We start from the raw sequence: 13958 nt of genomic DNA on the forward strand, positions 1-13958 counted from the left end.
AGCATGATTTTAGACTAGACTATTCCTTCTTGTAATCAGAGGCCTATTATTATTAGCAAAATTTGGCTGACCAGGTGATCAACTTAAAATGAGGCAAGATTCTAAAATAGTTCACAACCACTGAGGAGTGAGAGGCATGCAAATTGAACTTTTAAAAAATGCTGCAAATGCTTACCTAAAGGATCAAAAACTGTTGGAATCAGAGAATTCCTTGACTGACAGCCATTCCAAAGGAGATTTTGAAATCATAAGCGTTTAATTTATAAGGGACATAATGTTTAAAGCTTCAAGTAAATACTACTAACAAGAAAGAGTTACTCATGCTGAAATTTGTTCTACCTTTAAATTAATCACAATGGTAATAAACATCAATGGGTACTGCTAGGAGTGATGAGGATGCAATCAAAACCCCACGTCGAGGGTCGAAGCTTAAATCTTAGCCATGGAGATGAGATCTCTACATCTCACATTGGAATACAACAAACATATCCCCATATCTCAACTGAATTTTTACTATTATTTTGCATGACTCCCAGAAAGCATAATTTATAAATACTCTATTGCAAAGATAACTTTTAGGATGATTAGCAATAGTATGACAATAATATCTAGCAAAAAAAAGAAGAGAAAGGGTAAGAACAAGCAGTTCTGATTACTATATTAGCTAAGTGTTTCATCTCATCTTTTAAATTTAATTAACATAACCTTTCTTATTCTTTTGAGAAGAAAATCCAGGAAAAATTTTGTTTCATAAAAAACTTACAATATTATGTTTTAATTAAAATTGAATAAGCCTCCCTATGAATATTAAATTTTTAAAAGCCTAGCCAGCAACAGTATATTATTAAAAGCTGCATCAGTTATGTCAAGAAATTAGTAGCTGACTTTTAAAGGTTCATCATCAAATTCTTAAATGATCGGTATCTTGAAACTCAAATAATGTTAATACTTCAGTCACCCAAAGCAGAAAAACAAGCAATAAAGACAGAAAATATTCATTAACTGCAATGAACTTCACCGACCTCCCAAGTGTTGAAAAGCTTAGATAAAACGGGTATTTCTATTTACTTGTAAACCTTTTTTTTTAAAAACGTTCCGGACGATTCATTACCTCACCAGAATTAGAAAAAACAAAAAAAACCAAAAACTGCTCCCCATCCCCCGCTCCATTCCACAAATGCTTGTGACTCAAACTTGTAAAGTCTCTCACTGTGTTGCACTCCAAGTTCATGCCTTAAAGGAAGCCAGCAGAAACCCTTTACACGGTGAGAATTCTGTATCAGTCATTTTATCTTTTAGATAATCCTGTTTTCACGAGTTCCGGCTTTTAGTCTCTCCTTTTTTTTTTTTTTTTATTTGCTGTTGGGGGTGGTAGGAGGGGATAAAAGTACCCTGAAACTGTTGGCCCCAAATGTGAACAGTACCACTAACGGGTAGTAATAGAAAACGTGAAATTTCAAATAAAATAACAAACATGCACTCTCAAACTCCCAGAGGGGACAAAAGAAAACCAAGAACACAAAAACTTGGGCTGTTCCAGCACATCCGCAAGGGTGGGAGCTGGAGGTGCGAGCTCCAGAGAGAAGCCGCGGCCTCCGCCCTCCCCCGCCCGCAGGTGGCTCCGGGCGAGCGCCTCAGACAACAATAGCTAGGATGAGCTTGGCCTGCGTCCTTAGTTTGCCGTGTCTGCCCCTGCCAGGAAAGATTACCCATCTTTAAGAACGACAAAATAAAGAAGCGTGCGTTAGGCTCCCAAGGATGCACCCCCCCCCGCCCCCCGGCTCACCATTCCTCATCTCCATTAGATTCCCTACCGCGGACCAAAGATGAACCTGCTACCAATCAAGTTCCTGCCCAAGTTATTTTATTTCCCGCAGCCCCTCCACCTGCCGGGTGGTGCTCGGCGCACCCCAGGCTTCCCTCCGGCGACCCCCCGCGGGCTGCAGCAAAATACGGGGCGCTTCGGCGGGGCGGGGGCGGGCGGCTGCCGCGGATCCGGCCGGCTACAGCCGCAGCTTGGTGGCCTCCGATTGGCCACGACGCGGGCGGGGAAGCTCGGCGGAGGAGGGAGGCGGGGGCGAGGGCGGCGGCGGCGGCGGCGGGAGGGATAGGAGAGGGGAGCGGGCCGCGCAGCCAGGCAGCGCGTGCGGCGAGCGCGGGGAGAGCGGCGGCGCCTCGCCCAGGTCGCGCAGCGGAGGCCGAGCGGGGTGCGCGGTCGGCGACGGAGGGCGGCGCGCGCGAGTGAGCGGCGCAGGGCGAGGACCGGCGGGCGGGTGCCGGTGCGCGGGCAGCAGGGGCGGCTGCGGCGGCAGCTGCGCGGGACGGAGCCGCGGCGGGAGCGGCCGCGCCGGCCCCTCGCCTCACCCCCTTGCGGCCAAGGCCGGAGAACAGTCTCCAACTCGCCGGGGCACCGGAAAGAGGAGCCGAGAAGCGGCCCTCGGCCCCCACGTAGCTGAGGCGCCGGGTGGCGGGACTGCTGCTCTTTGTGGGTGCAGCGCGCACGGCCCGGAGCGCCCTCCCCGCGGCGCTGTCTCCGGCGTCTTCGTCGCGCCGAGCGGCCCTGGAGCGGGGACCCGGAGGAAGCAAAACCACGAGCCCGAAACCTCGCGTGGCGGAGCTCTTGGGGAACGCCATCCGCTCCACTTCCACCTCCGCATCCTCCACCGGCCAAGGTCCCCGCCACTGCATCCCTCGCGGCTTCCGCTGCGCTCCGGGCCGGAGCCGAGCCGCCTGCGCTGCCACAGCGGCCGCCTCCACACACACACACATACACACACACAGACGCTCACACTCGCACGCTCGCCCGCCTTGCTCCCCCGCCCCCCTCCCCAGCTCCTTGATCTCTGGGTCTGTTTTATTACTCCTGGTGCGAGTCCCGCGGACTCCGCGGCCCGCTATTTGTCATCAGCTCGCTCTCCATTGGCGGGGAGCGGAGAGCAGCGAAGAAGGGGGTGGGGAGGGGAGGGGAAGGGAAGGGGGTGGAAACTGCCTGGAGCCGTTTCTCCGCGCCGCTGTTGGTGCTGCCGCTGCCTCCGCTGCCGCCGCCTCCGGCTCCTCGCTCGGCCCCTCTCCGCCTCCATGTGCCGGATAGCGGGAGCGCTGCGGACCCTGCTGCCGCTGTTGGCGGCCCTGCTTCAGGTACGCGGCAGTCCCCGCGGGCCGGGCCACGGGCGGGGTGGGGCGGGCGGCGCCGGGTCCCTTTGTTCCCCGCGCCGTTGCGGGGCCGGGCTGCGCACCCGGGAAGGGAGGTGCCGCGCCGCGCCGCGCCGCGCGGCCGGGAGCTGCGCAGGCATCAGGCTCCGTCTGGGCGCCGGGGCAGGGTTGCCCGGGGCTAGCAGGTTTCTCGTGCCTTTCCTGACGGGGCTCTAGGGGCCCGATTGTGGGTCCCCTCTGCTCCTCCTTCGGGGCCGAGCAAGCTCGAGGGGGGTGTCCCCAGGAAGCAGAAGGGTGAGGCAGGGTAACTCCCAGGTTTTGCAGTTTTCTGTGCCTTTCGCCCCTCGCATGGTACTTTGCTCCATTTTTTTGTTGTTGTTTATTTCTGCAGGGATGGGTCACGAGTTTACAGTAGGAATTCTCACTCTGGTGTCTTAGTTACGGGACTTGCCTTCGCCTTACCCCGCCCTGCACCCGTGCGCCTCCCGGTGCCCAAGGGCTCCACTGCCCTATTGTCTTTATCCCAGTCTGGAGTTGCCTCCTTTTCTTCTTCTCTTGCCCTCACAATATTCTGTGTCGGTCCCACCTGGAAAGAAAATCTGGCCCTCTTTCCCGGAGGAGTCTCTGCCGGTCCGCGCCTGCCTCCAGACCCAGTCTGGCCTCTCGCACCCATTCCCCCCCCCCCCCCGGGCGACAAGTTCCGTTACGCGGCTGCTCCTCTATCTGTCCGGCTGCCTGTGCCCTACATGCGCCCCGGGGGCGCCTTCGCCTGGAGCCTTCCGTACTTTTCATACCCTCGGGAGAGCGCCAGCGAGCCTTTTCATTTAATCTCTACTAAGAGGCTCCTCCGCTGCAGGAAGCACCTGCTCCAGTCCGGGCGCAGGTTCCCTCGCCGCTGCGCGCCGCGGGTCCCCAGCCCAGCGGCAGCCCAACTTTCCGCCGCCTCCAAGCCGAGGATGCCCCTAGGCTCCTCCTGACCAGCCAGCCCAGGCCTGGAGGCCACTTCGCACAGCTTCGGCCGGGACCCTCTAGCTGGGCGGGCACAGTGCCCTGGTCCCAAGTCAGTCTCCGCCTGCCGTGGGGTCCCTAGAAGGCTGCGAGAAAGGGGCGTGCCCGCCCTCGCCGCGGGGCAGGAAAATCCGCGGAGGGGCCCCTTGGTATCGCTCTCGGGGCAGGGGGAGGGGTGGTCTTCTGCCAGCTGGCAGCCCCGAAAAGTGCGGACGCAGCTCGGAAGTGTCTGCTCCGGGGGTGGGGACAGGTGGTGTGGATTGCCCCGCTCCGTGGTCTTCACGGGTTAGGGCCAGGTGCGCTCCGGCCCGCCGAGGGGTGAGTGCTGCTGGGGCGGGGGCGGGGGCGGGATGGGGCTGGCGCCCGCAGTCTCTCGCGCTTTCTGCCGCCACCTCCTAGACGGGTGTGGGCCGCCGCCGCGCGGAGCCCTGTCCATGGTGCGCCATGGTGCGGCACGCCTCGCCCTGCCCTGCTCCACGCTCTCCTCCCGGGGTCGTGCTCTCTCACTTTCTGTCTCTCTCCACCCCTGCCTCCCAGGCCGCCAGGGTCTCGGCGTTCCTTTCCCCTTTCTTGAATTTCTTCTTTTGTTCTTTAGTCTCCTACCGGTCTTTCTCCCCTTCCCCCCTCGCCATCCCCCACTGGGCTCTCTCCTGTCTCGGAGATTTCAGAACTATTAGACTAGACATTTTTGGCCTTTGCAGTTTTGGAGAGTGCATGGAATTCCTTCTAACTTGGGGGAGGAGACCTGCCAGTCACTTGCTAACAAAAGTACCTCCTGTTATAAAACCGCCCTTTATTCTCCCAGCGCACACTCCTCATTCTTTCACCTCGTGTCATTTCATTTATTGTTTCTTCTTTAAAAATGGGGTTTATTAAAGAGGTTAGGCTGAAGGAGGAAGAAGGAAAAAAGTCCTGTTTCTAAAGTGTTTGAAGTTGAAAGGAAGGCAAGACAAACTTAAGACTCCTGTATTAGGATTTTTTTTTTTTTTTTTTTTTTTTTTTTAACGAAGGAGATGTGATACATTTTTTTTAAATCTTTAAAAACATGAATTTTTGGACAGTATTGGGTCGTCTTATTTACAGACAGTAAATCCTCAGTGTAAATCCAGCAGCAGATGTTTATTTTCACAAACTTTTTCATCTAAAAGTGAGTTTTAATTGAATACTGTTCAGTGAAGTTAGGACACGAAGAGACATTTGTTGGTCATGAATACTGTGGGAAATCTTTACTGTGTGTTACAAGTGGAGCAGTCTCATTTTCTGTTTTAGTCATCTGCCTTGAAGTCAGGTGTGAATTTTCTGTCATTTTTTTTCTTAAGCATTTCTAAAAATATCGTTTATAAGCGTTAAATAATGTGCTTTTCTTTTCCGTTGTACGTTCAGTTTCTTCTATACCAATGTTGACTTTTTTAAACCTTCAGGAAAGGCGAAATTTTAACTTTGTCATCAGTTATTTGGCAGTCCTCTAATTCATGAGTACAAGTCAAGCAGTAACGCTGAATGATTTGAAAGGTCATTAGGAGTGGAAGCAGAGCAGTTTATGCCACATGAGTTTTAGGGTTAAGTGCACCATGTGGATTGTACAACTGAGATTAGAAATGACTTTGTGCTAATGGTCTGCTTTACACGCCAGAACAACAAAGCTCTATCTCCAAGGTGAAAGTGGCTGCTCTGCAGTCAGCTGCTGTTAGCAATCTAGGGTTTTTTTTTTTTCCTTTCTTTTTAAAATTACAGACTAAGCAGCCCATAGTTTCAGAAAAGAGAATGCATAGGTTATTAGTGCAGATATGGAGCACCCTTTTTTTTTTTTAATACAAGCTAAATATTCATAGGACTCTGTGCCTTTAATTGTTAACTGAAGTGTCTACGTTATTTTACTTTGAGAAATTATTAGTCTGTCACCTAGATTTACATAATTCTAGTCAATTTTGCATATTATGATGATCAACATCAATATTTTCTTTAGTCTTTCTCATTTTAAGATATTAGCGTTTTTTACATTAAAAAATCCGAATTTGAGCATTCAGCCTACCTGATAAAAAGATAAAATATTATATCACAAAGTTATAACCAGCTTTCCCTTTAAATAATACAAGTGACTTTCAAATTCTTACATAGGTTTATGGTTAAGAAAAAAAAATTAATGTTGCTTTTACCATTGACCTAGTTAATTAATATATTAGAAACCTGTGTTGTTTTTCTGGTTCACATCTTAATTGCATAACCCCCATGTTCTAATTTAAATACGTTTGTATGGGTTATGGGGCATCTAGGACAGTATTTTAATGTTCATAGAAATTCAGAGTTCTAAGACTTAACACATAGATCCTGGTTTCAACCCTGCGTGAGGACCTTGGAAAAAAGATGCATAAACCTTATGTGTTTTTCGCCTATTAGATACAGATTTTAAAGAGATTAATATTCAACATATGAAGCATACATAAAAAGAAGCAGCTTTGTTCTAGAATGTGGCAAGGATTCAGTCATCTTAAGTGTGAAGCATGTGTTTATTCTCAGTATGTATTTGATTTTCATGTACTTTGAAACATGAGTTCTTGTGAAAATAAGAGTTAACTTAGTTGGTGTTCAGTTTATTTTAGTTACTAGACAAAGTTATGTGTATTTCTGTGCTTTTCTTAACTTGAGGCATGGCGGTCATTACTAATAGGTAGTAGGTTGCAAACATACTAGGTGTAATTTGAAAAACAGTATTTTGTATATCTTCACTTGTTTTTAAAACTATATATTAAGCCTTAGATACTTTCTGAGTTTTATGCTTTCATGAAAGTCTGCCCTAACCTTCTAAAAGTTCAGACTGAGATTTTACGAGGAAATACTTTTTAGATATGTCTTGATTTTTACATGTAGAGTCTAAAGTCTTTCTGGAGCAGATTATTTTCATGATAGTATAGAGCAGCAAACTGTCCTTAATTTTCTTTTTCATTAAAAATTTCAATTCTTAAATCTGCTGTGCTTCATTAAGCTTTAGGGTTATTAATAGGGAAATGTCAAGACTTAAAGCAACAGTTAATCTTGCTTTAAATCCTGTTTTTTTTCTTTTAATCCTAAGTGATTAAAATCCCCATCTTGTTTTCAAGGGGATATTATGAAGTTACAAGAGTGATTCTTAAAAATCAGAGCTGTTATTTAAGAAGTGTAGTGTTTGTATATACACTACCATTTTTCCCAGGTTAACATTCAGATTTGTTCTTTTGGCTCAAATACAAAAAAGTAATCAAGTTTAGGCAGTGCTTGGATTTGGTGGTGGATTTTGTCAGCCATTTAAAAACGTGATAGATTTTTAAATTTGGATAATCATCTGAGTAAGTATTTCCCTCTGACAGCAGTATTCTTGCTAGAACCTAAGTATTTTCAAGTTGGGTTGAGAGTTTTAAGTTGAAACATAATTGGTACCAACAAATCACTGTGTCTCACATTTTTGTTGTTTCCCTACTAAAATTTCATTTTAATTTTTCAGAAAAAGACATCAGTTAATTTGAGCAGATGCTAGTCTTTGTATTTAACTAAATACATGTAAGTTTTAATTAAACAACCCTGTCCATGCCAAGGTAGAGGTATATACAGATTAATGTTTTGGTAAGAGTTATATCTTCTGCATATATGGAGTGATGGGTCTAAAGTAGGCAGAACAAGGTGAATTCACAAGCTAAATGAGACTTTTTGACAGATGTAGATTTAAAGATTATGATTTATGTTATAATAGAGTCTAAGAAAAATTTAGATTAATTTCTACTTAAATTTTTATTCCTTGTTACTCACTCTTTGGTATTCAGTGCACTTCCTTGTCTGCTTCCAACTGTACTTACAGCACTCAGGCCCTTGGATTGCATACACACACATGCACACACACACACACACACACCCCAAATGTATGTTGAGGACTGCTGTATACATATGAGTCTCCTGCAACACTGAGTACAGTCTGATATGAAGTATCAATCAATAATTGATTGATTATGTCATGAAAGGTGGTTTAGGCACCAACAGTATAATAACTGATCTGTGCAAGTGAATGCCCCCTTGTGTAGTGTCAAGGGCAAGAGCTAGTGTCAAGGGAAGGAAGCATGGGGTTCTGACCTCATCCAGATGTAGTCTACTCTCTTAAACTCCTGAGACCTCATTTTCCTCAGCAGTAAAATCTTGGGCCTAGTTGGATTAGTTGATCTCTAAGAGACTGTACAGTTGCATGATTTCTGGGGCTACTCAAAAAATATCTCAAACACCTCTCCTTTTCGAAGGTTGTGGAAAGGCTTTTTTTCAGCCTAAAATGTAAGAATTTTCAGATACTTGGAGTGGTAGAGTGTGAGTTTTGAAGATTTATTAACTATAGTTTATCATAAGTGATAGGTTTAAAGTCATCTGTATTTTTTATATGCCTGAATTTTAAACTTAAAATTTTCTTCATTGGCTGTGCTACCTTTGCTAGTAAAAGTAAACGGTTTGGGGGAGGGGTTTAGGTTTAAAGGAAGGTAAGTGTAATATTACTGAGACTAAAAATTATTTATTTTATTAGTTTTATGAGCTCATGTTTCTTTGAGAGAAGATAGCCTTCAGGAGAGCCATTGAATTGAGTGATAGGGGTCAACATTAAAAATATAAGTGGGTCAACATTAAAAATATGGCCCTTTGTCAAGTTCTCCTGTAGCTTTTTTTTTTTTTTTTTTTTAAAGACAGTCTCGCTGTCAGACTGGAGTGCAGTGGCACAATCTTGGCTCACTACATCCTCCATCTCTCAGGCTCAAGCAGTTCTCCTGCCTCAGCCTCCCATGTAGCTGGGATTACATGTGCCACCACACCCAGCTGATTTTTGTATGTTAGTAGAGATGAGGTTTCACCATGTTGGCAAGGCTGGTCTTGAACTCCTGACCTCAGGTAATCTGCCTGCCTCAGCCTCCCAGAGTGCTGGGATTACAGGCATGAGCCACTGCTCCCGGCCTCCTCTAGTGTTTTTTTTTTTTTTTTTGTACAGGTATGCATGTATTTATGACAAACACTGGTATAGATACATATATGAAGATAGTCATTGAAGTATTGCTTATGATTACAAAAGATTGGATTATTTGATCTCTAAAAGTCCATGAGTAAGAAATGATTTAATAAATTATGGCATAATGTGAAGCTAAATTTAATAACCTCTGCTGTAGGGAACAAAACATTTTCTACTAGTTCAGGTTCAAGAAAGCGATTCTTATGCCACCTCATGTTTTGGAAATAGTCATGCACCTAAAAAAGCTACAGAGGGCCAGGCACCGTTGCTCATGCCTGTAATCCCAGCACTTTGGGAGGCCAAGGCGGATGGATCATGAGGTTAGGAGATGGAGACCATCCTGCCTAACACGGTGAAACCCAGTCTCTACTAAAAATACAAAAAATTGACCAGGCGTGACGGTGGATGCCTGTAGTCCCAAGTACTTGGAAGGCTGAGGCATGAGAATCACTTGAACCTGGGAGGCGGAGCTTGCAGTGACCCGAGATCACACCACTGCACTCCAGCCTGGGCAAGAGAGCGAGACTCCATCTCAAAAAAAAAAAAAAAAGCCACGGAGAAGGACAACCAAAATAAATGGGGATTTCAGGCTTCTGAATGAGGGTTAATTTGACACAGACCACACTATAAGCTGCCACTGAGGAATATACAATCAAACGGTAGAATTAAGAATGAAGATAACCTAACACTAGGACAATCCAAGTTAGGTTTAGAACAACCTATAGCAGCTTGAGCTATAAGTAGATCCAGAGGAAGATTGGCTGAATTAATGGATAGCTAAATAATGGGTAAGTTTCCATGCTGACATCTTGGAATAACCACTTTGTGCTGAGTTCTCAGTGCCTGAGATGTTATACTAGTTAGGCAAACCATGGTAATATTTCACATTCTCCTGACTGAATGTTTAACTTTTCATCTGTTCCAGTGGTGGAAGTGTAATTGAAAGTAGACCTTACTAGTATCAGGAACTGGAGAGACAGAAGAACATTTAGTATAGGAATCAGAGTTCTAGTGTACCCACTGCCTTGATTAAGGAAGCAGTTGAACTTGGGTTTTTCAAAGTAGCATTGGGAGAATTAGTTGTATAATGCTTTAAAGCAGCCTGAGCTTTTTTTTTTTTTTTTTTTTTTTGAGATGAAGTCTCGCTCTGTCGCCCAGGCTGGAGTGCAGTGGCCGGATCTCAGCTCACTGCAAACTCCGCCTCCCGGGTTTACGCCGTTCTCCTGCCTCAGCCTCCCAAGTACCTGGGACTACAGGCGCCCGCCACCTCGCCCGGCTAGTTTTTGTATTTTTTAGTAGAGATGGGGTTTCACCGTGTTAGCCAGGATGGTCTCGATCTCCTGAGCTCGTTATCCGCCCGTCTCGGCCTCCCAAAGTGCTGGGATTACAGGTTTGAGCCACCGCGCCCGGCCACCTTGAGCTATTTAAAAATAGTTGCTATTATAAATATGATAGGGCAGTTATAATGGAGAGATGTTTGATCCATGATCTGTTCTTAGATTTTCTTTCATAAAATATACCTACCTATAATTTAAAAATTAGTGTACTTACATACTCCCATATGTTGTAGTTTTAATTTTAATACTGATTTTTGTGTAATTAAAACATTAATTGGCCATTATAATTTAAAACATGTATGCCCAGATTTTTTTCCATTCTGATATGTTATTTAATTTTGGGTAGATTAAATAATTAGTTTTAAAAAGTAAATTAACAGGTGCATAGTTTGGAGTTTTTATTATTCCAGAAATCCCTGGCACTAAAAATGTAAAAATGACTCTTTTCTCCCTTCATTACTAAAATACACTTTGAGTTTTCTTAACTTTCTTCTGTTGCACTATCGGACTTTGATGTTACTGCTTTCATTAAGGGTTGTAAGGATTGTCCTTAGTTTTTTCCCACATCTGCAGTTTTAAGACATTTCCCAATTTATTTTATATTTGGGAATTGTCAGTAGGTCATTCATAGAACTCAGTAGAGCAAATACAGCAGAGAAAACCCTTGAAACTAGGTATTTGCTGCCTGTTTAAAGAGTTTTTCAAGCCAATGTCTGGTAGTATTAAACCTCCGAAATTAAGTATTTTTAATTTCAGGGAAGGAAACTGTTATGTTTCAGTTCATTGTCTCTATAACTATGAGATAGGTGGTTTTGTTCTCATTTTAGAGGTGATAAAACTGGAACTCAATCATTTTGAATATGATGAGAATCCAGAATAAAACCATATTTGTCATATTCAAGTTGGGTTTGACTACAAAGCATACGAGTTTCTCTCTTTATCAGACTGCAGCCCTTTTTATATAATACCCAGAGAATGAATATCACAATAAAGAAGAGTTTCTGTCTACTTACTTGATTTTTTTTTCTTTAAATAATTAACTTTTGAATTACACTCTCTGTTTAACCTTGGCCTTAAATATTTTACTTTGTTTTGGCATCTGAAGCCAAAACATAATGCTTGGTTAAGATTTTCATTCATTTTTCATATGGTCTCTAGGAGAGAGAAAACATTTTAGAAGCATTCATAATCAGTTTTTAAAAGGTCTTCTAATTGTTTTGATCAACAAATAATATGCTGGTAAGTACTCCAAAATAATATATGAATCTTGGAACATAAAATACTTTCTGAAAGCCTATAAACTCTCAGGCCACAGACTACACATTTTTTTTGAAACTCTTTTTTTCCATATTCAGTGTGAAAGTAAATGCAAGATATTCCACCACCAATTTTTGAGAAGTTTTAATGTTTAATGTTCAAATATTTTCCATATTTGAACTTTGCATTACTTTTTCTCACACTATGATAAAGTTATTTGCCGTATTTTAATATACATGTCCACATCTCAAAATGACCCCCTACAGACAAGTTCCAGTGAATATTCTGTAGAGTAACAGTACAGATACTCATTTGTTTGCTGCTGGGAAAAACCTAGAACTATTTTACTTGTAACTTGACCTGTTGTTGGTGGGTGGATACACTTGGCTTGACTGTAATCTTGCACGAAGTGTCTGTTTGTTGGGAAACTATTAAGTGGAACCTGAAATTAAGGACTAAAAAAATACATTTACTAAGTTTAAGGGGGATATAATCGCCCCACCCCCGCTTAACATAAATCTTTAATAAACTAGAAACTGTGACCACTTTGTTATTATTTTTCCTTTTGTTGTCTTAATTGGTTAACACAGACATTCAAAGTCTGAAGTTCATTCTTTATGGCTCTTAGGTTGAGTAAATAAAGAAAAGTCTGTTTTTGCAGCGAAAATATTAGCCTTTGTCACCCACTCTCTTGGTAAAGTCTGTTTGGTGTCAACACTTCCACTATTGGGTTCTAATATCCTGCTTCCTGATACTATATTTTAGGGAACTCAAAATTAAGATTAAATATGTATAATACACACATATATGTTTACTTTATGGAAGTGTCAAATGCGTACAGGAAATTGCACATAGATGTGGACAGTCTGCTAAATGTTTCTAAATGGAACATACTAGTTAATCACCACTGAATCAAGACAGAATTTTACCGGTACCCCCTTCCAATTTTAACATCCCTCAGTGGTAACTATTTATTTGACTACCAACAGCATGATTTTTTTGCTTATTTATACTTTATGAAACCATATTCTCTTTTGTGTCTGGCATCTTCCACTCAGTACACAGAATCTTTCTCATATTTATATCATATGTATTTGTAATTGTCACAAAATTAGGAAAGACTTATGGACACTATAGAAATATATTGGAGGTAAGGAGGTTGAAAATTGGTTTAAAATGGAAAGATTAATCGTTTTTTGCAGCTAAAGGCCACTTGCACATTTATGGTGTCAAGCCACTAAATACCTTTTGTGAGTTTTCTTACAATGTCTTTTGCCGTAGTTCTGGTAGTTTGTCAATATCACTTCAGCCAAATGCCAAAGACATTTGGAATTCTGTTAAGTTATAGTCTCTCTTGTCCTTCCTTTTATTAGAAGGAGAGTGGAGACAAAGAACTAAATGATCTTTCTGACCTGAAGTTTTTAATCAGAAGATTTAGGTGTTAACAGACTCTAATCTTTTCAGCGATGGTTCTTAATACGTTCTCTGAGCTTACTGGTGACCCAGTTTTCAACAAGGCTTTACCCAGTTTGTTTTTGTTTTTAATTTTGGAAAGGTTACATTGAGGGGTTTCTAATTCCACACACTGTGTGTATCTGGGTTCCATTTACCTTTTTTTTATGTTTGTGTATCTTTTTTAAAGATCTGAGAGTCTGCCAGGAGGGATGCAGGTTGCCCACATTTGTCCCAGGATCTATCTATCTGGAGGCCTTTTCTGTTTATAATGGTTTAATAGCTCTAGATTGCTGGTAGAGGATTCCATGCATAATGATGAAGACTTGAGGAATCAAATTCCATAGGTAATTGCCCACCAAGGATTTGTTGGCTTCAAAGCTTCTCTAATTTATTTATCTTCTTACACTTGTGGACTTAATTTTACCGTAATTTAAAGATTGTGCTCTTAGTGTGGCCTTAGCTTATTGATAGGTAATTTGTATTTCACTTGCTTTTGCCTCCATACATTGGTTTTCTACCATAAAAGTAATTGTGTACATACAGTGTTTGTGTTTGAGGGCATTACGTCTTCTTCACAGTGCTATCTTTACTGTTTGACAGATAAGAACATTTGGGGAGAATATTATAACCATTGATTTAATTTACAAATTGATTTAGAATTAAGTACCTTGTAAATGAAACCGAGTTAAATTCATGATTTGGTTTATGATCCTTCCCTTTATTTGAGGCCTTCTTGATGA

At 43.1% G+C, this 13958-nt stretch overlaps 1 protein-coding gene across 1 annotated transcript in view; it reads left to right on the forward strand.

The window, feature by feature from the left end:
* Positions 1 to 2975: 2975 nt before the first annotated feature.
* Positions 2976 to 13958, forward strand: part of CDH2 (cadherin 2) — a 229792-nt gene continuing 218809 nt past the window's right edge. The window contains exon 1 of the mRNA XM_050767130.1: positions 2976 to 3138. Within this exon, the coding sequence (XP_050623087.1) occupies positions 3079 to 3138 (60 nt within the window). The 5' untranslated portion in view covers positions 2976 to 3078. The remainder of the gene's footprint in view (positions 3139 to 13958) is intronic.

Source organism: Macaca thibetana, chromosome 18, assembly GCF_024542745.1.
Source record: "Macaca thibetana thibetana isolate TM-01 chromosome 18, ASM2454274v1, whole genome shotgun sequence".
In the NCBI taxonomy this organism is placed as follows: domain Eukaryota; kingdom Metazoa; phylum Chordata; class Mammalia; order Primates; family Cercopithecidae; genus Macaca; species Macaca thibetana.